Genomic DNA, 27,428 nt, shown 5'->3' with positions numbered 1-27,428 from the left:
TAACGGATCGAATGGCGGAATGCTGACTTGTCGTTTGTTTCCCTCTAATCCGAGGCAATGCTGACGACGTCTCGTCCTCATCTTTCAAGGGGATACGAAACGGATCGCTGGGGAAGACTTGTTGTTCTAATCGTAGTAAATTCGCTCTGTTCCAGATACGAGACCGGCATACATAGTCATGTGATTCCTCCGACGACGGGGCAGGTGTCTGAAATTCGGTTGTGAATAATCTCAGTCAGAAGAGGAGGGAGAAGGCGCGTGTAAGCAGGCCTGTTGGTACGACAACAATTCTTCAATCGGAAGTAGATGAGAGTCCAACTTGTACCATCTAACACGATCCTTCTAAGAAAAAGCATCTTCACTTTTCCCACTTCGTGGCCAGATCCTCTAGGAACAATGTCCTGCTTCCCAAGACAGCATAATCGCTCATCATTCCCACTTTCACTCATCGTTCCCTCGTGAACGTTTCTGTTCCAAGTCGGATGACCTGACAGTAATTACCTTTAGTAAATCCGAAAAGATAATTACATTGAATTTAATTGCACGCGATAACTTTTTTGATAACAAAAGAACTAACTATAAAAGAGTTCGTTGGGAATCTAAAAGAGTTCCTACGAAATAGGACCTAAAACAGTCGCTGTAAAATCCCAATTCTTAAAGGACCATCAACTTCCACTAAATAAGTAGTTAGAGACCTCTCCCAGGCTAACAAACCTTCGCCTTCAAAATCTCAATGCCCTGTTTGTCGTCTTTCCGAAAACACGTTGACTAAAACTACGTTTCCAACAGGTAGATCCGGTCGGTACGCCCGGGGGATGATCTCGGAGCTCAAGGCGACAACTAGCCGCGTTCGAAAATGTTCCGCTGCAAGATTCGCATTCACACGTGCCAAGTGATACTGCTTACGTCTCTGGTATGGTTCCTGGTGGACGTGATGGTGCTGATGCACTACTCGGACTGCAGCGACGGGTCCGGATGGGGCTGCACCGAGAGCAGCAAGCAGCAGTCGGTGACAGAGGAGAGCGCTCCCCATGCGAAGGCCCTCAAAGACGAGCAGGTGCAGCCGACGAGTCAGCAGGGCAAGCGAAAGTACAAGCAGTCGGAGCTGCACTTTTGGAGACCAGCGAGGTTCGTGCGTGAAACGAAGGGTAGCCACGGCGAGATGGGCGCAGCAGTGCACATCTCGCCGGAGGACGAAGCCAGGCAACAAGAGCTGTTCAAGCTGAATCAGTTCAACTTGATGGCCAGCGACATGATCTCGCTGAACCGGTCCCTGAAAGATATCCGTTTGGAGGGGTGCAAGACGAAAAAGTACCAGAAGTATCTGCCCAACACCAGCATCGTCATTGTCTTCCACAACGAGGCCTGGAGCACGTTGCTGAGAACCGTTTGGTCGGCCATCAACCGATCGCCACGAACCCTGCTCAAAGAGATCATTCTTGTCGACGACAAGAGCGAGCAAGGTGAACGATTCAATTGTTTACATAGAGCACTATTTAACACCAGCTACCTGATTATTTTTATTAAAACAGCTCTTAAAGTTAGGGGATGAAAGAAGCGTATACCAAAATTAATAGACTTCGCAAACTTTCTACTCCCCAACTTGAAGGGCTATTTTTGTTCCCCTTGGACTTAGAAACCTACTTGGTACAGTTTTTATAAACAGTGAACTGTTGTTATCGTTTACTTACTTATATAGTAACATTTATGTATTTCTTTAGTAATGTACCATGCAGTAACGTTGATTTGATCCACAGAACACTTGAAAAAAGAGTTGGAGGACTACGTAAAAACGCTGCCTGTTCCTACATACGTATACCGTACCGAGAAGAGATCGGGCCTAATAAGAGCTAGACTGCTCGGGGCGAAGCACGTGAAGGGGCAAGTTATAACATTCTTGGATGCGCACTGCGAGTGCACAGAAGGCTGGCTGGAACCCTTGCTCGCCAGAATCGCAGAGGATAGAACCACCGTTGTTTGTCCAATAATTGACGTAATTAGCGACGATTCGTTCGAATATATCCCAGCAAGCGACATGACGTGGGGCGGTTTCAATTGGAAACTGAATTTCAGATGGTAAAATACATTAATTACTTTCTAAATTAATTTTTTTCTGAAGAATAAATGGACTGTTCGGCTCGGCACAAAAATTGTGCGGAGGTTACTAAGCACTTCTGACGCAGGACCCTTGAACTTTTAAGGTATCGAGTAGCGCAAAGAGAAATAGACAGAAGACTCGGAGATAGAACGGCCCCCTTACGGACACCGACCATGGCTGGTGGGCTATTTGCTATTGATAAGGACTACTTTTATGAACTAGGAGCGTACGACGAAGGCATGGACATTTGGGGCGGTGAAAATCTCGAAATGAGTTTCCGAGTGAGTATTTTTACATTGATTGCAACCCAAGCACGTTAAAAAGTAATCAGTGTAATGTATACTTCGTTCAACAGCGATCACGTTGATTAATGAATTGACCATTGTTCTCCAGGATAACACAGCTTTTATCGAAAGAACCTAAACATATTATACTGTTTTTGCTTTTCCTTTTTCAGCGCCAATCCTCGTTGAAAAGATTCATTTCCTTGCTATAGATTCGTTGTATTTGAAATAGTCACTTAGTAATTATGCTTAATACTAGAACTTCAAGTATCTAGCGTATGTTTAGAGATAACTGTTTATTTGCGTTTTATGCAGTCTATACGATTAAGTCCAATGTCAAATTAAACCACAATCTTCTTGAAGTTTTAGCGTTGAGTGGTAATGGGATTCTCTAATTTAGTTGTCAAAGACTAAAGTATTTGTGATTCCAATTAGAGGGTTTAACTGTGGACACTTCCATCTTCATTTGTGAAGTCATAAAGTACCTTATAGGTATGGCAATGCGGTGGGACGTTAGAAATCAGTCCGTGTTCACACGTCGGACACGTATTCCGAGACAAGAGTCCATATACATTCCCCGGTGGTGTCAGCAAAGTAGTACTACACAATGCGGCTAGGGTGGCCGAGGTCTGGATGGATGAGTGGAGAGATTTTTACTATGCCATGAACCCAGGTTAGATAAATAACGTGTATCATTTTTCATTTGTTTTACTTTTGTCTTTGCATAACTCTTGAATTGTACTTTAAAAAAACATATACAATTGTTCTAATTTTTACAACAAAAGACAGGGAGAAATTGTTCTCTCTGCCAGAATACACAAAAGGTAATGAATTGATTGAACAATTGATGCTTGTGTTCACACAGCGTCTATAAACACTAACACAGAATGCATTGATATAGAATTAGAACATACTTACAGACAACTGCGAGTATTTTTGTATGCGTGACGAGTATCTGATATGAGCTACACTGTAATATCATCAACATGAAGGACAAAGAGCATACTTTTATTTGAGTATTATCTTTTATTTGAGTAATAATTGGGTTGCTGTATTTCTTAAAGTGTACTTTAAAGTCTTTTGGAAAGACAAGCGCTACCAGCACAGCGTTTATTACAGAAAACATTTATTACAGTCTCAATCCAAAACATTCGCAATGAACTCAACATTACATTATATTAACACCAGTAACTTTGTAGCTTCTTGAAACTCGGCTCTGTAGGATTAACTACAAACATTCGTTAGTATATTAACCAAACTGTTTGTGCATCTAATTTAGAGTTTTACATTAACAAATGTATTGACACGTAAATGTATCTTGGATAACAAAACACTTTTTACTTGTGTGTACGTGCGTATGTGTGACATGGCATCTGGGATCTAAACGTGTTACAACCGGCGATGAGATTTAATTTCCAGGAGTAAGATTGATTTCGTTGCATTTCGTTATTATTATACTACTTCAATATAGTCTTAACCACTCATCCATCCAGCTGACTAACAGAATGAGTTCCCTTGCTTTTTTGTTTGATACATATTTGTAAGACTACGTTATAGGTACCAGAGAGGAGAAGCGAAGATATCCATCTGAGCAATTCCAAGTCTAGTATTTTTATTAGCTCTTTTTTTTCTTGTGATTGTGTTATGAATTGTAATTGCTAACATACTAACAGAACTGAGTTGGTTAGATATGGATGTGTGGTGGGACATTGGAGATCGCAACGTGCTCGCACGTCGGTCATGTATTCCGTAAAGCAACACCGTATACGTTTCCTGGTGGTACCAGCAAGATAGTGAACCACAACAATGCGCGACTCGCTGAGGTCTGGTTGGACCAATGGAAGTACTTCTATTACAACATTAATCCAGGTAGCACTAACAACCCAGCAATTTCTGGAAAAAAAAGAATCCAAGCAAAATGAACAAACTGCAATGTCGCTGCTGAGCCCCTATATACACCTCTTTGTGTATTCTTTCCGGCTTATTTGTTTCTTCGTGCATGTGTCTTTTCTTTTTCTGTTTGGGAGATTGGTTGGAATGCTTTTATAAGTTGTGTACACGACGGAAAATTCTTGTAGCCAAGTACCAGCTACATGTATATCAGATACCCGTTAATGTTCGCACAAAGACAATGTCTGAAACATCCCATTTATTTGACGCCTATTGTTCAGCCTGGAAGAAAAATGCGTTTTATGTACATGTTAACAGAAGACAGTCCTCTACGTTTATGTGTTTTTGAACTCGAAATCTTGATACAAGTTGCGGTACAGTAGCTCAGTTCTTTCAATCAGCAAACATTTACAGCATTAATACACTACACGTTGCAATTCCTTTATGTTGGCACATATTTCTGACACACTCTACCTTTCAGTGAACAATTATCCATGCAAAGCACAGTACTATGTCACACTAGAACCGGAGGATCTTAATTTTAACATATTGAGATGCACGTTTTAATTATAGGAGCTCGAAACGTAGCCGTTGGAGATGTATCTGAACGATTGAAGTTAAGAGAACGTTTGAAGTGTAAGAGCTTCAGGTGGTATTTAGAGAACATTTATCCTGAATCTCCGATGCCGTTGGATTATTACTACTTGGGTGACGTGCAAAACGATGACACGTTGACTTGCTTAGACACCATGGGCAGGAGAACAGGCGAGAATGTTGGGATTAGTTATTGTCATAGATTGGGTGGTAATCAGGTTCGTCAGCAGACTTTGATCAGTATTTAGAAACTCTATATTTGTATTATTAATATTTATTCCTTGTTCTCAGATATTTGCGTATACCAAACGACAACAAATAATGTCTGATGATATGTGCCTTGATGCAACTAGTCCCCAAGGTCCAGTCAAGATAGTCCGATGCCATGGTATGGGTGGAAATCAAGCATGGGTTTATAACGAAGAGGTAATAAGACAGAATAAACATAAATATATATGGCCAAGTAAATATCGTATTATATTGCAATATAATATTCATTATTCCGCAGACAAAAATGATCAAACACACGAATACGGGACACTGTTTGTCGAAACCGCGTTCCAACGATGCCGTACAGCCTGTTCTAGCACCATGCGATCCCCATAACACCGGCCAGAAATGGATAATGCGTAGTAAATTCAAGTGGCAAGCCAGCTAATATCAACTGAGTGTAACGACTGTATGTAACACTTGTTGACATATTTAATTACTATGAGGAATCGACAGTGAACAAGCTTCTACAAGATCAAGAGAGAAGATAGTATTATATTCCGTAAAGTCCAATGTCACTTTAGGTCGGTCCATTGATTCTGTTCAAAAGTGATTGACCCAACGACAGAATATTGACTTATACCTACAAACGAGAAATCGAAGTTGATGCTTTTAGTTGTATAAGATTTATTTACTGTTAATAGCAGTATCGTGTATTTACTGCCATTTGTCGTGGTATGCCTTGATTGATAATGCACAAGAACGTCGAAAAGGAGGAACAGAATAATTCCAACTGTGCGCGGTTGTACACGAGTGATACGAAAATACCGTCACGTACACGGATACTATTATTTTTCTTTTTTTTGAAAGTGAACAATAGAGAGGAAAGCATATCAGACCACTGTTATAAATAAATGATTGTTGATACAAAAGAGAGACATATTTGATAATATGGGATGAGTGCAATGCTGGGATGACTGGAAGATATATCAGTGCATAAGAAACACGGATATGTTCGCGACGTAAGTGTCATTACAACCGAGTGAATGTCGGAGTGCAAGTGAAATCATTGTGACACTACTGATTGCAATCTAGGACACGTACTGTACAATTTTTCTAGCAATTAGGGAAGAGCACTGAATCTTTTTATACTGGTATTTCTAACAGTTCCTTGTTGCATCTTATTCGTATGGTTTAGTTTTTATTTTCTTTATATACGTGTTTTTCTTTATTTTTTTGTTTTGTTTCGTTTGCTTTTCGAATGCATAAACATATGTACTTACACTTAAATTCGCCATAGTAATACGAGATTACATTCGCAAGATATCGTTAAGCATACGAAAAGAAGAAACTATCGACTGTTATTCAATGTAATGTTATGTTTTTTACAGATTTTCTTGAATTTGAGACAGATCGTCTTCCGTATTTTATTAAAAAGCAAACTAACAAATATTTTTATGATGTCCTATCATCTTGCATAGTTGCAATTCTTAATGAATTTAGACTCTTTTTATCCCCTATGTATTAGAGGTGTGTGCTGAAAGATTTAAAGTGCAATATACTTGTTGAATAAGTCTCAAGGAGAACAGTTTCCTGTAAGTAATGTAAAAATGTTGTTATCAGATTCTGGCGCCCTTCCCTTACATTATAGTAGATTCCAGTTCATTTTTTTCACGCTCTAAAATGGAGAAAGAGAGAGAAAAATAAAAAAAAACAGTCGACAAACTAAGTAAAACATTTTTTTATGAAAGAAAAAAATGTTGACTGGCTGTAATATTTCCATTCACCGTGGAGGAAAAATTTAGCCAATTCTGCAACCTAAAATAAAATACCACTGAACTACATTTATAATATTTAAAGTATCTTATACGACTCTAAAATTTCAATTTAGGAGAATTTTACTATCAAACAATATACTCAGTTTTATGTTACTTGAAGGAATGGTGATGGTGCAACGGATTATCGTTTACAGCTTAATTATACATACTTAAATATCCATGCAAAACTATAGTATTTATTTTTGTACAGGTCGATCGATTTCTATTAAATCAATATATTATTTCCGAGTATACGTTTAATTAAGATTTGTACTAGCAAAATTTGTAGATATTTATTAACTGTTCAAACTGATGAAGTAAGAATTAAATAAGTTCAAAGTAAGTTTTCACGAACATAGAAGAGAAATAAAGTTAATAATAATTTGTAGACAAATTTCTCTACTTTTAATTCATCATGTTGCGATAACGATTGTGAATATTTGTGAAAGTCACACTACATTATTAATTAATATGATTGTAAAAATTATATTGGAGCATATAAACTTACTCGTTTACATAGACTTGCGTTTCAGGGATTTTAATGGTTAAAATCCTAAGAAGATTAAGAATATTATTTTGTATGTGTGAACATTTCGAAAATTTACGTTCTAAATATTTATATTTATGTACATACATATACAAAGACCATTTAAGTGAAATGAAAAGTGTGTCTCGACACTCGTACTTGAAAAGTAGCTTCTGAAAGTAATACATTTTCAAAGACAATAAAATAGTCCATGTATGTTCCATTAGGTTCTTCTCTATGCATATTGAAATGCATGTATATATCTAATCTCAATGATTAAATTAATACTTTCATACATTTTCTAAAGCCTTAACTTTTTAAGCACCATTTAGCTTAATTAATTTAAGAGAAACCATGCATGCCCACATTCTATGAAATTTACATAATGAAAGTTACTTATTATTAACCGAATTATGTCCTAGAATAAAATACGCTATAGGTCGCTATAGAAATCGAGAAAAATGTAAATATACAACTAATGGTTTTTATGTGCCTCCAAAATAATTTCTAAACATACTATCACAGAGTCAAACGTCAAACTATGATTCTGATGTATTATATATTGAAATGCAACAAGTCTAATTAAACCTAAAAAAATGAATTGTATAAATGGTGTTACTCTTTTACTAAAATAACTTTGAGAGAATTCATCAATTTCTTTTCATTTCGATCCACAATAGGATATGTTTTAGATACAAGTACAGTTTACAATTAAATAAAAAGATTCAAAGGACAGAATAAAAAGAGACCTTAAATATTTTTATAAGATGTTTATTATATTTACTTATTGTTCTTTAACTTCACGCAATCTCCTAACAGCAGATCTAACAGATGCAGCTGCTGTTGTGGAGTAAACCCAAGCTCCTCCAGCAACCGTCCTTTTGCAACGTTTGCATGACCATATTCCAACAACACTGCGCTTCATTGCATCCTACAGAGAAAAAAGAAATATAATATATACATAAAAAAAAAATCAATCTCAATATAACGTATGGTGAAATGAAGTATATTACCTTGCCACAGAATGTGCAGGTATATTTACTGTGTTGGGTAATTTCCATCTTCTTAACCATCTTCCTAAGTGAGGCACCATATCGGGTACCATATTTACCGGTGATTCCTACCTTCTTCGTGCGCTTCGCCTGAAAGAAATCGAAATAAATTATAGCATATCGCACGTTTCACCAGAAATATTTACATAAACATAACACACACAGTTTATGTCAGTTTCATTACTGTAACCACTTTAGCTTTCACATTTTTAAGTTAAAAAAAAAGAAACAAGTTAATAAAACACTCGAGAAAAGTTCTTATACTTGAAAATGATTACTAAAACGAAAGTATAATTAATAATACATGTCTCTGAAAATATACAAACATAACCTAAGATAACTAAAACATGTCATTGAATTATTTTTAAATTATAAAATGTTTTAATATATATATCAACACTTGATTGATGAATAACTTTGTCACATCACACTTGATTTTATTAATATTTCCGTAAGATTCGTGAGATATTTATCAATAACAATTCTTACCATTTTATATAATTATGAAGTACGTTAGTACGTTCTCAAAGGACCGGAAAAGGGGTAGAAGAACAGAGTGAGCCACTGACTAAACTCCGCGATTTTTGAAAAACAATGTCTCGTGTATGATGACAGATGCGTATACATATATGTACTTATAACAAGTACAATTGTGTATTCCAGTAAATAATTTTAATACTAACAAACCAACAATTTGTTAAATAAATAAGTGACATAACAAAGAATAATGCATTATTTTTTTGAGTAATTCATTTATACAGCTTTAAGTTCAAATCATAGCTGAAAGAATGCAGTTTGCGGTAAGTCATTTCTTCGCTTATATAATATCGATACAATAGGTTCTTCTAAACAATTCTGTATCGTTGATTTATGTTTTCTAGCCTGAATTTTGTTATAAATAATGTTTTTAGGCGACCCTGCATTGCGTACATTACGGCGACTGTGGCGCCTCTTGTTAAGAAAAAGTAAAGATTCGTTCGGGATTTGTACAGCGTCAATTGGTGCAGTGGAAAGCCCTCAAACTGTTAGCTAAAAAATGTCGGTAATTTGGCTAACAGTTTGAGCGTTTTGTCACTGCACCAATTGACGCTGTACGGAACTCGAACTAAGCTTTACTTTTTTACCAAAAGAGACGCCTCAATCGCCTGAATGCGTGCACTGTAGAATACCCCAAAAACCTTAATTACAATAAAATTAGGGTATAATAAAATAAACCACGGATACAGAATTGTTTACAAGAAACTACTACGTCTATTATTATATAAATAAACAATTGGCAATATTACCAAACGTAATTAATTACTCTGTGATGTTTAGATAACTGTTATTTCAACTAATAATATTTCGTGCTCTAATTAAAAATTAAATTCGATGTGAAATTATAATCATTAGTTTATTGTTGGTTGCATACACTTTACTCCTATTTGTAACTTCGCGCGCTTTGTTCTCCACAAACGTGCTACGGCTACAATGAAACTTGCTACCGTATATTTCCTCGATTGGAGAAGCTAGCGCATTGAACAGGAAACCGGTGGGTGAGCATCTCTTTTTGTCTCCCGTGGATATCACTGACCTAAAATAAAATAAAAAAAATGGACCCAAAGTAACGGCAACGCTGTATACATGTAGGTCATCAAGGTTACCGAATCTGAAAAGACGAACACGAAATTTAAAGCCCGATTTTCACGACACGCGCCGATCACTGGAAACTGAAATGCAATGGCGTACCGATGGAAAGCGCGAATTCAAATCGCACGTTACGAGAAAATAAACCCGCGCGTTCACGTTCGTTTGCTTCCGACATCGGGAACATAGTATTCCGTGTATCCACCGTTCTCTATCCGATTACCGGGGAGAAAGGCTGAAGGCGTTGCCGACGTAAAAAGAGCAGAGCATACGAAACTGCCTAATACGAGAAAGGCACGGCGGGTATGCAATTCACAGTCCGGTCGAAAAATTTTCACGGGCAGGTAGCCGTAGCTGTGACCCGAATACATATGTACACCTGACCGTTAGATTTCGCGGAGGGTTGTACATGTCTGGTATCAGGATCGCAGTTGGATCTTAGCCGCAACGTAGAAAGGATTGGCTGTGCAGCGGCGCATGAGAACACTCGTTAAACCGGCCTGAAATGACGTAGCCAGTGGATCCCAGACCAGCGAGGCCCGTGCATGTTAAGTCAGTGTTGCTCGTAGACGGCGGTGTCTCCGAATTAACAGCCTGTAGTGATTCACACTTGATCGCTTATCACTCTCATTAGCAGAACCGCTAATCGTGGCAAACACCGAGCAAGAGTGCGAGTGTGTCAATTGGTACGAGGGCGCCGGCTAACGATGGTCGTCAAAATCTACATATCGGGTATCAGCGGCAACAAGGAAGTGAGTGCAAAACAACTGCACCCGAGGCACCGCATAATGATATTTTGTCCGAGAGCGGAGAGCCAGAAAGAGTGAGAGAGTCTCTGTCTGCGTGATGTGCGTGTAACCGCACGATTCTGTGTGCGCGCGTGTACGTGTGTGCGACTCGAGGGAGAATGCCAGATTTACCGGGCACCTGAATTCTTACGATATTTCACGGCTACGTTGGATCGGGTTACATCGAGAGCCAACCGACCGTCGCATCGATTTAATCGCCGACATATCTGTCACCGGGGATCGTTATAAATCCGCGCAGTATGACCCCGACTTCGCACGGGAGCCAGACACGGTTTTCGTGCGAGTCGATGCACTTGCTATCACGGAAACGTATGTTAAACTCTCGGACAATGACCGAAGACTTCCTTAACAAATCGAATGTGAAATGTATGAGCGTATGGAAATTTTCAATACGATTTATTAGTTCATGCGTGCGGAATTGGCTGTCGATTACCTATTGCATTCGTTATTCATCGATCGTCAATTTCTGATAAAAAATATGAATCACTGATTGCGAATTCACGATCATCGTTATTACGATTAATTTATTTATATAATATTACATTTATATATATACAATAGATCTATGAAATTATTTTGACCAAATTTATTATTTTGAGTAATTTTTTGTAATAAGGAAACAATGAAAATATGCATTTGTATTTAAAAATTTACTTCGTAAAGAATTTTAGTAGTTTGTCATTAATGATGACAATTAAAATTCTTATTGTCTATTCATTTAACATTTGTTTTTCAGGTAAAAAAAAGGCAACAGCGTGTCTTAATGATATTAGATAGTAAAAATGTAGACTATGAAACGATTGATATAACAGAACCAGGGAAGGAAATGGAGAAGGAATTTATGCAGTCCTGCAGCATTGCAAGAGATAGCAAATACGCATTACCTCCACAGATATTTAATGAAGAAGAATATTGCGGGGTAATTATTGCTATATATGCTAATGTAGCTTTAATATATAGTATCCTATTCAAAAGTTACATCACATTATGATTATTAATAAATCACAATGAATCATCTAATAGGATTATGAGGATTTCGATTTGGCAAATGAGATGGATGAATTGGAAGAGTTCTTGAAAGTGGCCCCTCCTGCCAGTGCAGCAGGTGCAGCTCAGAGCAAAAACATTCAAATGGATGAATTGGAAGAGTTCATGAAAACAGCCCTTCCTGCTAATGCAGCAGGTGCAGCTCAGAACAAAAACATTCAAGAAAACGGAAATACCACAAGTAGAGAGGTGAATCTCATGGAATTAATGTTCTTTAATAGATACTAAGTACAAGTGTAATTTCACAAATTTCCAGTGTCAAGTGTTTTAGTCTTGTTTATTTACTTGTCTACTGCCCTTGGTACTAAATTTGCACTGTCCATACATCCATACTAACTACTGTATGTTTATGTGTTAGCCTTCCACAGACAAGGATGCAGTGGCTGTGCAGAATGAAAGGTAAAAATCCTATATGTATTGATTGCATAATTATTTAATTATTCAGTTAAATTGTGTAATGTCTATAACATTGAAGATATGTATGCATATGTGACTAGAACAGTAAGCTTTAAAAATAACAGTTTTTTCTTAGATGACTCAATCACTTCCTTCTTTTGCTATCTCAGCTTAGAGGACAGGACGACTCTGCCAAATGAAAGTATACAGTCAGATGAATCTAAACCTGCAGAGAACGATGACGGGATAAATATCACAGCCGAGGAAGACATGGAACATCCAGACGAAAGCGCCGAAAAGAACGAAGAAAAATCGAACGATCAAGAAGAAAAAGAGTAGGTGGAGACGTTTCATACTTCCTTGACATCCTCGATTTTCTACCAACAAGGGTATTTTATAAAAGCTATATTTATCATGTTTCTAAGGCTGAGTGAAGGTACTGCCAGGAATGAACAGTATAAATGAAGTATAAACTGCACTTTTATAGAACTATTTTACATTTCAATTGAGTACATTTTCGTCAAGAACTTTTTATAGGTCTAGCTAGAAAGGATATGAATTATTTTCATCCTACTTCATATCAGTAGTTAATACCTAATGTTTTTAATTCCTTATATTAATACCTTGCATTGTTTATATTGTACTTTATTCGTTACTTATAAATCGCAAGTTTTAACGCCGCGCTAGGAGTAATAAATTTTTCAGTATTGAGTTATTCTCTCTTCTATCACTTGCGAAAAGTATAACAATGAAATTCGGTAGATTTATCTGATTTGGAAATTGTTACTCTATAGTCATTTAAAGTTTTATATTGAAATATTATTTTCCTACTCTCGCATACAGTTATTTCAATAGATTATCAAAAGTCTTCGTACGCTTACTTATAGGCCAAGATGTAAACTATTTACTTGTCGGTTGTACTAAGGCATAACTTCCGTAATATCGGATCTAGAATATTTTATTTTCGTCTTCATAAAATTTTAGCTTCGTTCCTTTCGTTCTCTCAAGATTCTTATGGTAAAGGTTTCTCGTTACGCGATGAAAACAATATCAGACAGTACGACACTCAGTTATGTATAAAATACAATTACTACAAAAGACGACACAAAATTAGTCATAGTAATAATATCATGCGCACGAAATCTATACATGGTCAAGTACATCCTAAATATACAAGAAATCGAGAGATCGAAATAATTCTCGACATTATCATTATTTCTAAGAACGTTAGGATTAATTTAAGACAGATTTCTTAGTTTTACATGACGTGTCCGCCAAAATTACGCATCAATCCGTTGAAATTAGATTTATAACGTTTCCATACTTGTTACGGTTAATATAAATCAACAGGTATTCCAGGAAAGTTAAAGATAATACAAAGTTAGATTTATTCATAGGAATTTTTTTGTTGCTACAAATATCTACTTACATTTAATTCAATTTATTGAACTGCTAAGAATATTAAACCCTTTTGCCGAAGGCCTACTTACGACTCGATTCTAAAAACGAAGGCCGATTAATCGTATTTGATCTTACTCTGTTACCTAAACAGCTTGAGATTTTAATTATTTTACATATATAACGTTGACTTAACTGATCACATAATAGGTGGGGATTAATCACGAACAAATTGTAGCTTTACGCAAATTGTTATGAACTGTTTTGTTACGAAGTGGAATAAAATATAGAATGCAAGATTCATCGTAACTATGCTCGAGATGATAAGCCTGAGTAATTTTAATATACCGTGTATCGCTGCTTTTTCGGATAACAGATAATCGTTACAAACGAATTATAGAAGAGGATAATAAATAAAAAGCTTTACCTAAATGAATCAGAGTTGTCTACCATACACATATGTTGTTATTACAAAACACTATGTCTGGAAACAGTAGGTGTTGGACATAAGCATTGAAGTTAATAAATTTTAACATGGTATATTTAAAATATATATTTGTGAGAACAATATTCATTATACATCATGTATATGAATCATGCTGATCATTGTTACATGCATATAAGACTTTACTAATAAATATCATAATAGAAGTTTAAGAAGCTGTTTAAGTATTCTGTATTAATAAATTTTGAGTGTCCATGTTAACAAATTTTTATTCCAGGAATGCCTGTAGTACATAGTGTGGTAAGTAATATATTACAAATATGCCAGCTTTTTTAATTTAATATAATACATGAGCATATTTCTTTTCATATATAAACATGTATAAAATTTTGTACTCTTTTTTTCTCAAATAGTTAATAAATTACCGTGTTTCCTAGTTCTATACCTACATTCGGTATTGATAATCTAGCTAACATTGTATGTACACATTATATTAACATATGTTTTCAAAAATAAATATATGCTTTTCGTAAAAATAACAATTAAGGGACTAGAATTGTGATTAATAAATACAATAACATAAATATGCTTATATACAATGGTGTTTGGATATCATGCTCCGTTTCAATTTCATAATTTAAATTCAGTTCGCAGCTTTTTTTGTGTAAAGTAACTTTCATCGTATTTTCATTAAATAACAAGTGAAACTCAACTATAATCGTAAGTTCTACTTGTGTATACATGTATATGTAACACAAACTCTTCAAATATCTTTGCCTTGCATGTTTGCAGTCTCTCCTGCGATGAAACGAGAACATCCTGAAAACAATAATTTTCAACATGTTTTTGATGATACTTGTGCAAGATATTAATAAAGTAATTAAACTCTAATTTGTTAAGTAAATGACTACAATGGAACTATTGTTTTCAATAAATACTTTTAAACGTGGGTTATGCAACGAATTGATACTTAAATTACACAGTCATTTTATTATTTGCAACAAAAGATTGGCAAATGATTAATAAATTCGTGTGACAAATTTAACAAAATTTGATATGTACTTAAATTGTTTGTATTATAAAATTAAAGGGAAAGTAGTTACACAGAAACAACATTTACTTCCACTTCGAAATAAACAAAAAAAAAGGCACATATCATTTTCATAAAGTTTGATTTATTTGAGACCACTTATATTAAATTATATTTATTCACTGTGCATATTGTATATGTATTTGTAAATGTATATACGTACAATATTCTTCTAGTGTACATTTATTATGACTCCAAAAACTATTTTACGTGTACAGATATTGTTCGTAATAACAGACATTTATGTACACTGAAGTAATATAATATAATGCAAACATGTGATTTCTGAAATCACCATTTAGACTGCATAATGCAACTTTTTTTGTAGGCACGTTGCAAGGCAAATAGAGTTTTTTACATGCTGTGAGACTCGGAAGTTTAAATTTTTATAATTGAATGTAAAAAATAACGAACTATAAAACGATACATAGTAGTGATTCTGGACAGTGTCATCATTGCATTGAAATATAAAATTTGCTACAAGTAAAAGCTGCATAATCGAAGGATTTGATCAATACAAATAGCGAAAAGTTTTCATTAAGTATTTAATGTAGATCTGACACGAAAGTGTTTGCTAACACATTTATATGTTATATCCCTCGTTTTGTTTACTACATTCCAACGAGTTCCTTCTGCAATAAAGCAGATATCTCTCTTGGTACACCATACATTAACTGAATAACAAAGTTGACATCTTATTAAGTTAGTCTTTCAACATTCAATCATATGACTTTTCTGCGCAAACTGAACTTTTCCTTAATAATTACCGTGGTAAACAACATTCATAATTTGTTACGGTGTACGGATGTTGTACAATTTATATAACAAAAAATGAGACTTAACTATTATTTGCACCTGTAAAAGGAGTGCGGAATCATACAGATTATATTTGTTTTAATTCATGATTAAAAATTGTGCTTTGCCTCATAGACAATTGAATAGTATGCTGTACTTTACATTTCTTATTGTAATTATATTACAGTATCAAAAGTCAATCAAATATTATGCTTATCTGACTCCATGAATTTGCAAGCACTGTAGCTTGCATTACACAGCAATAATATTATGCTTATAAATTACTTGCTATTCATAGTAACAAAAAAATGTAAACTGAGCAAATTACTGTGAATTCTTGTAATTTAAAAAAATAAATTTGAACTTCGAGAGGTTTCTATCACACATGTTATTTTTACTGGAATAAACTAGAATAATCAGTTCAAATTTCAGTCGTTTACGACTGTGGCAAAGCATATTCCATTTTATTTTAGATCTATCAATTATATGTGATATACTTGTAAGAATATCCGTTATCTATTATATCATTGCATTCGAAATTCACAGTTTACAATATGCCAACTAAAAAATAAAAACAAGTTTTACTTGGTAGCATTATACTGAAAGGATTGATAAACCGGACCCCGATTCAATTAGATCGGTCAAGTAACAATAAAACACATTACTTACAGCAGGCCAGAATAACCGATTGCTCACACACATGAAGGCAATCACTTACCCAGGCTTGATTTATAGTTTTAAATTAATTGCAGAAAATCAGCCTGCAGAAGGTATATTATGAATTTTAAAATGAAAGTTTATGATGAAGTGAGAAATGGAAAGTATGCTTTGAAAAAAATTTATAAAACGATGTCTTGGGTTTTATAATTGCATATTGCACGTATCAACGGGAACACAATATAATGCATTTAATAAATGTATATGTAGTAGTAAATGCTTTAATTAAATTTGAAGTGCCAAGTCTTATAGTATTGTCAAAGCTTCATACATTTTTCTATACTTTGCAAAAACACTTAACAACCTTATTTATAAAACATTCGATGTGCTTACCAAGAATACATTTAAGCTACAAATAAAAGAATATATATTTTAAGTTTGCAAGTGGTAAGAATATTAGTACTTTGACGCGAAGTATAATTAAATAAAAGTCTGCATTATTATGCAGATTTACTATCTATTAACTAGTTGACATTAAAACTTATTAAGTAGTCTTTGTACTAATGTTTTAGGTACCTACGCAAAAAATTTATAGAAATTATAAATTTTTTAATTTACATTTATCAAATGCTAGTTCACAGAATAAAAAAGAAGTAATAATTAATTATGCATGGAATATACAAAATTCTAATCTAACACGATTTATGGTTATTAGCATTGGCAATACTATAACACATTTTTTTAAAAATATTTTCCTATATAAAATATATTATTTCATGTCACGAAGCAGTATTCTATCTTCTGTGACTGATTTTCTGTTACTTTCTCTTTCTATAATACGTACTAACTTATTGTACTAAAGACTAATAAAAATTAGTTAATCCGTACCAAAGTATTTCTGTCCAAAATGATTTGGGGCTACACTATGGATCTCCGATGTCAAAATCTTCATCTGTAAAAGGGAATATAGTTTCATAAAAACTACTAGCAATTATTTGCAAATTATAAATGTAACTTAATTTACAAACTGCTTACTTTTGTCCTGCTATGATAGTACTACATACATAATAATTTAGTTAATACGAGGGTCACGTCCCGTGGTTCTGACACCCCTATCCTTCAAAGCCGATATTCATGTCACAACCAATAATCATATCCTAAATATTACAATAAGATTTAATAAAAAAATAAAACATTCGCAACTTGGTCAAGATCAGCCACATTTGACACTAACAACAGGACAGGACCGTCAGTCCGTGAATGAATAACGTAAGAAAAGAACTGCCACGCGAATTGACACGCGACACCACGAATCATTGGAGCTGACGCGATCCAATAACGCCGATATACTATATCAACCAGTACAAAAACACCGGAAGATATTACAATCGTATAGATAATTATCCACAAGTCAAACGAATCAGATTAATAACGAATAGCGTACAAGAGACGAACCAATACACCCAAGTGACAACATCAAGATAACTAAGAATTAACCAATATTATTCTAAAACGTCGTGTACGCACCGGTTGTATCGAAAATATCATTGAATATTGAATTTGAGTTAATCTATTAGTACAATTCGTTAAATCCCTAAAAAAACCAAGCACTAGACAAGAGAAATTAAATACTAATTATACCAATTCCAGAAAGGTCGCTGAATAACCATGCGATCTTCGCAATAAGTCAATATTGCACTCTTTAAGATTAACATTTATTTGTTCTGACCAATAAAGCCTAAAAGATTAAATTAAGAATTTATTCATTAGATAAGCCGGGATCCGAATGAATTTGATCTGCAACTTTTAGATTAATGATGCACATATGTATATATACCATAACGAAAATTATACTTTTCCACAAATTCGAGGATTTCTATCACCCTCCACTGTCCACAACTTTCAATTTGAGTAGGTAGGCTCAAAACTATTACACCAAGCTATATAACTTATCAAATCTATGGACGTAACACTAGCAATAAAAACATCTGTACATTCTAAATTAAATGTTAAACCAATTAAATGAAAATAACGTTTGCTAAAACACAAAATTTATAAAAACGTAGCACAACATTTAATAAATGAGCAGAAAAAATTATATTTTTAACACAATAGTAAGTGGCAATTAAATATTTATCAAACATGATTTTATGCCTTTGAATAATGAACACATTTAAAATCAGTTTCAGTATAAAAGACTAGATATGTTTACATTACTATTTCATTTCCTTACAAATATATTTAGAAGGAAAAAATATTCATGTAGAGAACCTGAAATCGTTTATTCAACTTGCAATTATTATTTACTTGCCACTTTTAGAAACGTTACCTTTGGAAAAGCTGTGACTAGAGATTTGGCTGCAATTGGTGTACAAAATAAATTTGATAAAATTATGTTTTCTTCGAGTACATGATGCTCCTTTAAAACAGCTATTGCTTTTATCACAGTGTTCCCAGTACCTGAGATTAAGGAAGTAGAATAACATAATACCATATAGTGTATAATTACAAGGATTGATATTTTACATGACCTCATTGGTCTGTACTTACTCATTATAGGATACATTAACAATACTTTTCTTTCAGATATATCATCTGGAAACTTTGCATAGACAACTCTAGCTTCATGAGTGTCTACATCACTTTCAACTAATATTTTTCCAATTCTTATGCTACGACAACAGTCCCTTAAACCCTTAAAAAGTAAGAAAAATATTATTATGTAAATATAATTATGTAAAACAATATTATTTAATAATTTGTTTATACCTGTTCCATTGCTTCTCCACTTCTGACTATGGACACTCCACAATTTCCTTTTTGGTACTTCAAGCCATTGTATTTGGCTCCTGTTGGTGTAGTGACTACACATTTTGAAAAGGGAAGCTGATTCAGGCTCTCTTCTATAACCAGTCTTATCTAAAAATATATATATATAATAATTTAACACAGATAATTCAGCAACAGTTTAATTAAGTACACTTGTCAAATTTTCAATGATACCTACAAATTGTCACATGGAATTAAATAAAAATATGTTTAAATTAATTATATAAAATGTTCAACGATTCGGCATTTCGTATTGTAAGGGCACTGTTATTCCAGAACAAGACACTTCTTACAAGTTCCGATGAATGAAATATCGTATTGGAATAGTGAAACAGCGTGGTTAATAATTTAAAAAAAAAAATACATGGCTCACCAGTCGGTCCGCGTAAAATTTGAAGTCGCTCCTCGTGGTATTTCTGCAAATAAAGACGAGTCACGATGATTAATTTGTTTAATTGGAAATGAAAGTCACGAGGACGGCTCGCCATGCCGGTCTGTCTAGGTCTCTAAAAAGGCGTACAATTTAACACGTTTCAAGTTTGTTTACTTACTTGTCCCGCAATATTGTCTGCAATTCCTTCACCTGATTGTTGCACGGAAGAATCTTCAAATTCGACCCGTACACGTCATTAATTTCGTTATTAGTGTCGCTCGATTTCTTCGTAACAGATGTTATTTCCGTGCTGCCCATTGTCGGTTCTCTCACGTGCAGACAATAGTTCCTGCCGTTGATCGAACTATACTCCGTGCGAGTGATGTCAATGAGCGCAAATTGTATTTTAACGTGTGACAATTACTGAAGGTTTCATTTCATAGAAACTACGCACATAGAGGGCGATGGGTCAGGCTCTTGGTTAACAATCATTAACGTGTCGCGTTAAAGAATGGGAACCCGTTCAGATGAAAGTTTGACGATTCCGCTATTGTGTACAGTAATCTCTCAATTTAAGAACCATATCTGGGGGGTATAGAGCTCTTGCATTGAGAGAATGCAGCGAATTGCTGTCGTCTGATTGGTTGACGATTGATAGCTGAACACTGCTGCCCCCATAGTCAATGAAAATAGAGGAAATAGCGAGTGAGCAAGACAGCATGACATAAGTTAGCTTCTCTCACTTTATCCTGTTTGCAGTCTCACTCTTTTCGCGCATCCGTATAGCTGGCAATCCATCTGAAATACGCGTCGCGATACTGTACTTGTATTTTTGAATTTGTAAACGATGTTCAGTGCACAATGAGACATGTTTGAAATGTATGTGTTTATAGACAATATTTTCTCAAGTTGATCAGAATAAGGCCAATCTAATTATTGAATTATCCTAAATGTTAGCGAGAGTATAATGCTTTTAGTGTATAAATTACATTTTTAAAGAAATTCTGGCCTTTTGCAGAAATAAATTTGATTATGTAGATTTCAATACTACATATCTTCGTAAATCAAATTCCGTGAAAAGTGTTTGTTTTGATTCTGTAAGTTATTTTGATTAACAAATTAATGGCAAATATATTTCATATTTCTAACAAACCATATTATTACTAATATTAAGACGCCGGAAATAATAAAGTAATAAAGAAATAAAATTTTAATAAACTCTTCCCTCCGTATCGTCTTCGATCCTAAGTCTGTGCTGTGAACATCTCGCGGCTGAGAGCAGCTGAGAGAACATATTGGAGAGATTGCGACGAAACCGACACTGGAGACTCATGGCGGTGGTAGTAATGAGGAGAAACATTGGAATGAAAGTCCACGTTACATGCTACTGGACGGTCAACACATCGTGTGCCTACGATTCACAATGTTCGCATCGTGTAGGATGAGTCGTGGATGCTGTTCCTATTCCGTATTCTCTGCGCCGGTTTCCGGCGCAAACTGAGCTTACTGACTAGCTGATACAGTAGAGTGGATCAAACAATTGTATCGAGTTGAAGTTGAAAGTTGACCACATATCTGTGTGAAGTCTTATGATTACAGAAGGATAACCTAACATTCCCTGTTTTAGAAGATTTCTTCAGCTGATTAACAATTCCCGTTAACAATCTCATATCACTTCATTACAGAAACATTATAAGACAATACAGCCTTTCATATTCGTTGCGGCCGCCTGCCTTTTATTTACAATCAAGATACTATTTAATGATAGTTTATATACCGCGGAATATTTTAGTATGTAGTGTAACAAAAAATGGAACTAACATAACTATGCATTGAATAAATAAAAATGTATTAAATGCACTGCATATACTGTGAAATAAAAATAATCTTTCTAAAACAATGTTAGCTACTGCAATTATGATTATCATAAGACGGCTTATTCAATAATTTTCGTCCAGCCAGATTAATAAATTTAATTTTCGGGACATGTTCCAAGTTAATTCTTCTATCGATTAAAAAGTAATAGTTTATTCACGAATAATGTTAGAAGCTTTCATAACCGATTACAAAATATTAATGTAAGTCAGGAATGCATCTTAATACTGCAGACGTTGTGAAGAGGGCGTAAATACTTATAAGACTTACGATTTTCGTAATTATACGCATATTTCCTGTGCAAATTTTTTTATAAATATTTTTGAAAGTTGGATTCGTCTTAATAATTTATTGGCCCTCATAAATATATAATTAATTTCCTCTCTTATATTTCGGAAACGAATAAATCGTATATCGCGTAGTAACAAATAATCGAAAATGTTCGATTCGATCCGCGGCGAGTGAAGTTAATACAAATAATCAGTACTGATAAAAGTTTGTAAAATAAGTTATGTGTCACGTTACTTCAAGTGTTTTATATAATCTTTCACTTCTTGAACGAAGCAAAGTTTAGTTTCTAATCTTCTAAGCGGAGTGATTTATTACGTAAACGCTTTAATTAATAAATCGTCGAGCAGTTCGCGTATAACAAAACGATTCCCTGTGAATATTTTGTTTGTGTGTTTAATTAAGTAGTACGAATCACGCTTTTCCAACGGGTTTCAAAAATGACGCGTCGAGCCGTGCTGAAGTTTTTTTTTTAATCATAGTTATTATTATCGTTAATATCCATATAATTATCAATAACTACAGTAAAACACAAAACAAAAAATGGTGATATCTGTACATTTCTTTTCCTTAAGTAAGTAGTAACATAAACTTTTTTGTATACCAGTAGCCTATAATAGGAAGAAACTAAATCATAATATTCACAGATATTTTACAAGATAGATAAGACGCGAGGCAGAGACGCGCACGTCGCGGATCGCTTAAATTCTTTCTAAATATATGTGTATATAGTATGGAAATTGAGAGAAGAACAGAAAAGAAAGAACAAGGGGGCAGAAGGTAGAGAGGAACAGAAAAAATGAAACCGAGTAAATAGATACTTTTTCTTTCTTCTTGAAGAACGAAAGAAACACCGCGACGTGAGCGTCCCGTTTGCGTCCTATTATACTTATTCGCAGCTGTAATATATATGCTTTTTTTATACTTATCAACTCGCTCGCTCACTTATACTTCTACACTGTACATATGCACAACGCATCTTTTACACTGTACATGCACACGCTCTCCACGAGTATCAGCGCTGCCTTAAATTAATCGTGTTTCATTAGGGACGGTCAGAACAGAAATGACTTTTTTGGACTATGCGTATCGTTCACGTCTCGAGAAACGAAATTTGTCAAGCGGAAATAACTCAAAAGGTTATGAAACATTTCTCGGCTTATACGAAACTTGGCCATGTACATGTGATGATTCGTAACATGAAATGAACCGGTTAAAGTAAAAATGAAACGATTATTATGTAGCATTCATATAAACATATATATATATATATATATACATACATACATATATGCATACATATATATATATGTACATAAAGAAAAGAGAGAAAATAAAGAAATGATAAGAAAAAAAGGCAAACGACCTTCTTCCGTTTCGATCGGGACGAAGAGAGTGATCGTTTTGTTTTTTTTTCGGAATCGATTGGTCACGATAGCAAGGAATAAAATATGTTTTGACCATCCCTAAATAGTTTTACATAACGTTACTCTCTAGAGGCATGCGCTCTACACGCAGCAGCAATAATATCGTAAATAGGTAAGTTTCTTTATATTACTTAATATGTTTTGTTTTCACGGCTCCGTGTGATATAGTGTAACTTCTGGTCTATACACGTAAGCGCATTTTTATTATCTTCGACGCGATCGCTAAAGAGTCTATGACACATCGCGCAGAAGGCGACAAGGGGGTAAGAGAAATGGGGGGATGGAAGTGTATAGAACGGGGGCGACGTCAATGGTCAATGAGATCGGTCGTACTGTGTTTTCTTTCCAGTACGACATACTTTAAGCCCCATCTTCTATCAATGTGCGGATTGGTACGTCCTAACTAGCCTGGTGTAATAACGTTAATAATAATTGATAGCAGCGATAATAGTAATAGTAGAGTAGTGGTAATAATAATAGTAGTAGTAGTGATGATAATAGTATCGTAGTAATAGTAGTAGTAGTAGCAGAACTGGTAGTAATAATCAATAATAATTAATAATGAATGACAGTAATAATAATAATATTTTTTAATAATAATAATAATAATAATAATGGTAGCGTACTAGTGATGATGATGACCGTAATAATATTATTAATGATAATAAAGAATCAAAATAAGAATATTAAAAATTTTTTTTATAATGTACATAGTGCTAAGATGATAATAATGATAATAATATGTTACATCCTGCTATGGGAAATTATATTACATTAGGGATAAACGCTATTTAGGTAGTCCTTTCGCTCATTTTTTTTCTTCTTCACTAGAGGTGTCTAGATCGTAACGCTTTTTTTTACTTTCTAGTTCGACACGAGCGGCAGCAGCAACAGCGGCAGCAGCAACTATTGTTACAGTAATATAATACATAGGTATTTATATAGAGCAGTATTATACAAAAAACACATCACATACCGCGCGCGACCGGGTCACACCGGTTACCATTTTATATGTTTTTACTTTTTGTTTTCTTCGTCTTTACGCAGACATATATCGTTAAATAATTAAAATCACAGTAGTTATGCCCTCGCTGGCTCGCTTATAATTTACACAGTATCATTAATATCTAAGCCTTACTTAAAATAGCTCGTGTATAGTGGTAAGGGTACGTTAGTTTTTTTTCTTTCTCTATTTCTTACTTACGAAATCAACTGTTCATCTAGAGCAACGGTAGGTAATGTTTTTTTCTTTACGGTTTTCCTAGATGAAGGACGAACGTGTATTACGTGTATACGTGGTGTCCATGGTGTGTTCGTGTTCGTGTGTATATGTCTCTATTTGCGTACGTAAGTTATTCTTTCTGCCTTGAGGACATCGCGTGGTTTATCATTTTCATGTTTTGTTTTTCCTTAATCGAAGGTCTTCACTAAGGACTGGGGTTGTGCCTGACCCGCTTGTCAGAAGGACCAAGAGTGATGTCGGTCGATCTCACAAAAGTTGTCAGTGGCGAACGTTACTGCGAGAGCCGTCGCGACAAATGCGATCGCGTTGACCGTTCCGTTTTGGAGGGAAGACAGGCCCGGTGATGTTCACGCATTGACAGGGCTAGCCTCCCCCACAGTAACACAACCCCGTGTACCCTCGCTTTAGGCCAACGATTCCGTTAAATCGGCACGTGTTCGCCAAAAATCCATTTGATTGTCACTGATATATAGATATATCTTCGGAGGAGAAACCTTTCCCTTCGACGGAACCCCTCTCTCCTGTTCTATTCAGCATTATCCTGTTGTACGACTCTGCGCTCCGTCGGAAGGACACTCCAGGCTTCATGCCACATGCGAAGCGTCCTACAGCGCGTGAAGGCGAGAGATATCGGTAGATAGTAATCCAGTAGACCACTGGCTGGCCTCAAACCGTGGCTATGACGATGAGCAAATGGGCGATCTTCGCGACCCGGTGAAGTAAGTCCGGAGCGATACGCGCCAGACTTTCGTTCGCGAAATCGCACGCCGGGAAGATGTGGACTACGTATGCAGGCTACAAATTAAACACATTTTGTCACTCGTCTGCCCATCAGACTATTCCCCACGTTCGGAATGCTTCTAATTAGATTTATGTTTAATTTCCAAATATTTAAAAGGAAATTTTTAGTGGGGTATGACCTGATAGATTATATTTGTACATATTTAAATGTAGTTTGAGTACTGGTACTGAACACATTTAGGGATTATTATCGTCGGAAATATTAGTAAATGCTATTTGCACGGATATTCACGTACCTGTTGCGATCCTGGTGCAGCTATGTTAACAATTCCAGCGGCCTGTTTCTGTTGTAAATACATTATAAATCCAGTCTGAAGGTTCTTACTCTGTTGTAACACATCCACTTCGTCACGACCACACGGTAGAGCAAGGAGCATGCAGTGTTCATTGTCCATCTATGGCAAAAAGGAAATAATACAACTCAGTACCCCGTCTTCCTTATTTTGGTGAATGGGAATCTGCATAGAGATTTACAGTCTGCTAATAAACTAAAGTGTTTTTACTGTATATGAAATATAAATGTCTATACTTACTTGCATCTTCCTCGCGACTCCGTCGACTTGCGTCTGTTCCAGTCTCATTCTTTGAGCAATTCTTAACGGTGGCGTCGAGCCATCGCTGTTACAGGGCAGACTATCCCTCGCTACGTTGGGGTTACCGAAAACGAAATGCATTTGTACAGCAGCTTGGTCGTTTTTGAGTGCCAGGAGACCCTGCCACATGACCGGATAACGTTGCAGCAACATCTGAAACGAGTCTGCTTGCGGTGGCACTTGCGAAGCGTGTGGTGGCGTAACCACTTGGTGTTTTCTGGGTCTGTCTGGTGTGATGGCTCTGTCGCTAGGTGCCTCACTGGCAGCGATTGGGTATTGGGAACGCAGATGTGCGGGTGGTGGTTCGTAGAATCCTCCGCGTGTAGCGGTCGGTGCGGTTAAAGCTGGATTGCCACCCGTGTTGTATTGCGGGGGTGGCGGTGGTAATCTTGGTGCTCCGTGCAGCATGTATACTTGAGCGACTTGAGGACTATCCGTGGTGCGATCTTGGGGTGTTTTTGTACTCCTTCTAAGCTCTAAGGGCGGACTATGACTATCTTCTATGCCAGGCTCCAATTTCGGGTCTAATGGTAGATGAGGAGATCTAGTTCTTGGAATGTGATACGCTATGCGCGGAGCTGTCAAGGCTTCCTGTTGAGCACGCAAAAACTGATACTGCAGCACTTGAGGATGCATGTAGTGCGGTGGTAGTTCTCCACCGCGCGCCAGGCCACCGAAGTGATTCACAACGTCGCCCTGTAAAAGAAACAATGAATTAGATTTAAAAATCGCTGAAGTGCACCTATTGTTCAATCGTGCATGCTTCGAGCATGGGTGATTTCAGATTTGATCTTTCAAACGTCAACTGTTTGTTACATATTTTAATGGAAATAAACTTAGCATAAGTAAGTACCTGAGAAGCGTTAGCATGATGATGGGCAGGTGGGGGCAATGGAGGACTCTGGGATCGATGCGGGGGAACAAGTCCATACTGGCCCCCTGATGATGGAGCGGCACCCGCATTCCCATGCTAGCCAAAACCAAGCAACGTTAGTTTGTGTATTACATATTTTGGAAAATATATGTTTCGAGCCATTACACACAAAATCATATTAAACATTTTGCTATAAAGTTAAAAATAACAAACATTGACAAATTAAATATGCAATAAATAGTGTGCTTACCAATGGGCCATCGTATGTTGTTATAGGCACTCCACGAGCTTGAGCACTAGGGGTCGGTACCATTATGCAGCCAGATATGGACACTTCAACTTTTGGAGGTTCCATTGTTCCCGTTACCTGTAACACAATCCGTTCTCCTCT

At 35.7% G+C, this 27,428-nt stretch overlaps 5 protein-coding genes across 20 annotated transcripts in view; 2 read left to right on the top strand and 3 right to left on the bottom strand.

The window, feature by feature from the left end:
- The window catches only part of Pgant5 (polypeptide N-acetylgalactosaminyltransferase 5), a 23,848-nt gene extending 15,661 nt beyond the window's left edge, over positions 1-8,187 (top strand). For 3 of the 7 annotated variants that reach the window (XM_078188691.1, XM_078188692.1, XM_078188694.1), the window contains exons 2-9: positions 156-276; positions 790-1,463; positions 1,758-2,076; positions 2,202-2,379; positions 2,875-3,055; positions 4,846-5,084; positions 5,158-5,292; positions 5,375-8,184. In XM_078188691.1, the coding sequence (XP_078044817.1) occupies positions 857-1,463; positions 1,758-2,076; positions 2,202-2,379; positions 2,875-3,055; positions 4,846-5,084; positions 5,158-5,292; positions 5,375-5,524 (1,809 nt within the window). In that variant the 5' untranslated portion in view covers positions 156-276; positions 790-856 and the 3' untranslated portion in view covers positions 5,525-8,184. Of the gene's footprint in view, positions 1-155; positions 277-789; positions 1,464-1,757; positions 2,077-2,201; positions 2,380-2,874; positions 3,056-4,070; positions 4,252-4,845; positions 5,085-5,157; positions 5,293-5,374 lie in introns of those variants that run through there. The other 4 variants (XR_013494697.1, XM_078188696.1, XM_078188695.1 and 1 more) reach the window with 4 other exon arrangements.
- On the bottom strand, positions 8,175-9,052 carry Rpl37a (ribosomal protein L37A). The gene is made up of 3 exons (XM_078188698.1): positions 8,961-9,052; positions 8,433-8,561; positions 8,175-8,350 (listed from the first exon to the last, which is right to left on the bottom strand). The coding sequence occupies exons 1-3, from the start codon at positions 8,961-8,963 to the stop codon at positions 8,204-8,206; spliced, it is 279 nt and encodes a 92-aa protein (XP_078044824.1). The 5' UTR covers positions 8,964-9,052; the 3' UTR covers positions 8,175-8,203.
- Positions 9,053-10,507: 1,455 nt separating this feature from the next.
- LOC144474068 (uncharacterized) lies at positions 10,508-14,376 on the top strand. Of its 2 annotated transcripts, XM_078188550.1 has the most exons (6): positions 10,508-10,649; positions 10,735-10,849; positions 11,643-11,825; positions 11,930-12,142; positions 12,312-12,352; positions 12,520-14,376. In XM_078188550.1, exons 2-6 carry the CDS (start codon positions 10,805-10,807, stop codon positions 12,686-12,688), a joined length of 651 nt encoding a protein of 216 aa, XP_078044676.1. In that variant the 5' UTR covers positions 10,508-10,649; positions 10,735-10,804; the 3' UTR covers positions 12,689-14,376. The 2 variants fall into 2 exon arrangements, with proteins under 2 accessions (XP_078044676.1, XP_078044675.1); XM_078188549.1 differs by having other exon boundaries at positions 10,508-10,849; positions 12,520-14,375.
- A 146-nt stretch (positions 14,377-14,522) lies between these two features.
- Kri (uracil phosphoribosyltransferase krishah) lies at positions 14,523-20,448 on the bottom strand. Of its 4 annotated transcripts, none has more exons than XM_078188546.1 (7): positions 20,115-20,448; positions 19,937-19,979; positions 19,504-19,653; positions 19,285-19,429; positions 19,064-19,194; positions 17,623-17,686; positions 14,523-15,011 (listed from the first exon to the last, which is right to left on the bottom strand). In XM_078188546.1, exons 1-7 carry the CDS (start codon positions 20,252-20,254, stop codon positions 14,956-14,958), a joined length of 729 nt encoding a protein of 242 aa, XP_078044672.1. In that variant the 5' UTR covers positions 20,255-20,448; the 3' UTR covers positions 14,523-14,955. The 4 variants fall into 4 exon arrangements, 2 of the variants coding, with proteins under 2 accessions (XP_078044672.1, XP_078044673.1); XR_013494685.1 differs by having other exon boundaries at positions 14,930-15,011; positions 17,623-17,891; positions 20,115-20,446; XR_013494686.1 differs by lacking the exon at positions 14,523-15,011 and adding an exon at positions 17,770-17,891 and having other exon boundaries at positions 15,027-17,686; positions 20,115-20,446.
- A 3,756-nt stretch (positions 20,449-24,204) lies between these two features.
- The window catches only part of LOC144474292 (uncharacterized), an 85,257-nt gene continuing 82,033 nt past the window's right edge, over positions 24,205-27,428 (bottom strand). For 5 of the 6 annotated variants that reach the window (XM_078189008.1, XM_078189009.1, XM_078189010.1 and 2 more), the window contains exons 9-13: positions 27,288-27,404; positions 27,017-27,133; positions 26,104-26,859; positions 25,807-25,965; positions 24,205-25,564 (exon numbers count right to left, since the gene is read on the bottom strand). In XM_078189008.1, coding sequence (XP_078045134.1) covers positions 25,436-25,564; positions 25,807-25,965; positions 26,104-26,859; positions 27,017-27,133; positions 27,288-27,404 — 1,278 coding nt within the window. In that variant the 3' untranslated portion in view covers positions 24,205-25,435. The remainder of the gene's footprint in view (positions 25,565-25,806; positions 25,966-26,103; positions 26,860-27,016; positions 27,134-27,287; positions 27,405-27,428) is intronic. The other variant, XM_078189012.1, reaches the window with a different exon arrangement.

Source organism: Augochlora pura, chromosome 8 (genome assembly GCF_028453695.1).
Source record: "Augochlora pura isolate Apur16 chromosome 8, APUR_v2.2.1, whole genome shotgun sequence".
Classification (NCBI taxonomy): Eukaryota; Metazoa; Arthropoda; class Insecta; order Hymenoptera; family Halictidae; genus Augochlora; species Augochlora pura.
Note: the sequence above shows the minus strand (reverse complement) of the source record. Positions and strands in the feature narration are given on the sequence as shown.

What these genes read in the sequence shown, in the direction of transcription:
- Rpl37a (XM_078188698.1), bottom strand. An exon ending in CCTGCACATTCTGTGGCAAG is followed by an intron (nt 8,351 to 8,432) that starts GTAATATACTTC and finishes TTTTCTCTGTAG; the next exon opens with GATGCAATGAAGCGCAGTGT.
- LOC144474068 (XM_078188550.1), top strand. Translation starts at nt 10,805, where the DNA reads ATGGTCGTCAAAATCTACATATCGGGTATCAGCGGCAACAAGGAA. An exon ending in GAAATACCACAAGTAGAGAG is followed by an intron (nt 12,143 to 12,311) that starts GTGAATCTCATG and finishes TTTATGTGTTAG; the next exon opens with CCTTCCACAGACAAGGATGC. An exon ending in GTGGCTGTGCAGAATGAAAG is followed by an intron (nt 12,353 to 12,519) that starts GTAAAAATCCTA and finishes TTGCTATCTCAG; the next exon opens with CTTAGAGGACAGGACGACTC.
- Kri (XM_078188546.1), bottom strand. Translation starts at nt 20,254, where the DNA reads ATGGGCAGCACGGAAATAACATCTGTTACGAAGAAATCGAGCGACACT. An exon ending in GTTAATGTATCCTATAATGA is followed by an intron (nt 19,195 to 19,284) that starts GTAAGTACAGAC and finishes CCTTAATCTCAG; the next exon opens with GTACTGGGAACACTGTGATA. An exon ending in TAGTCACAGCTTTTCCAAAG is followed by an intron (nt 17,687 to 19,063) that starts GTAACGTTTCTA and finishes TCCCTTTTACAG; the next exon opens with ATGAAGATTTTGACATCGGA.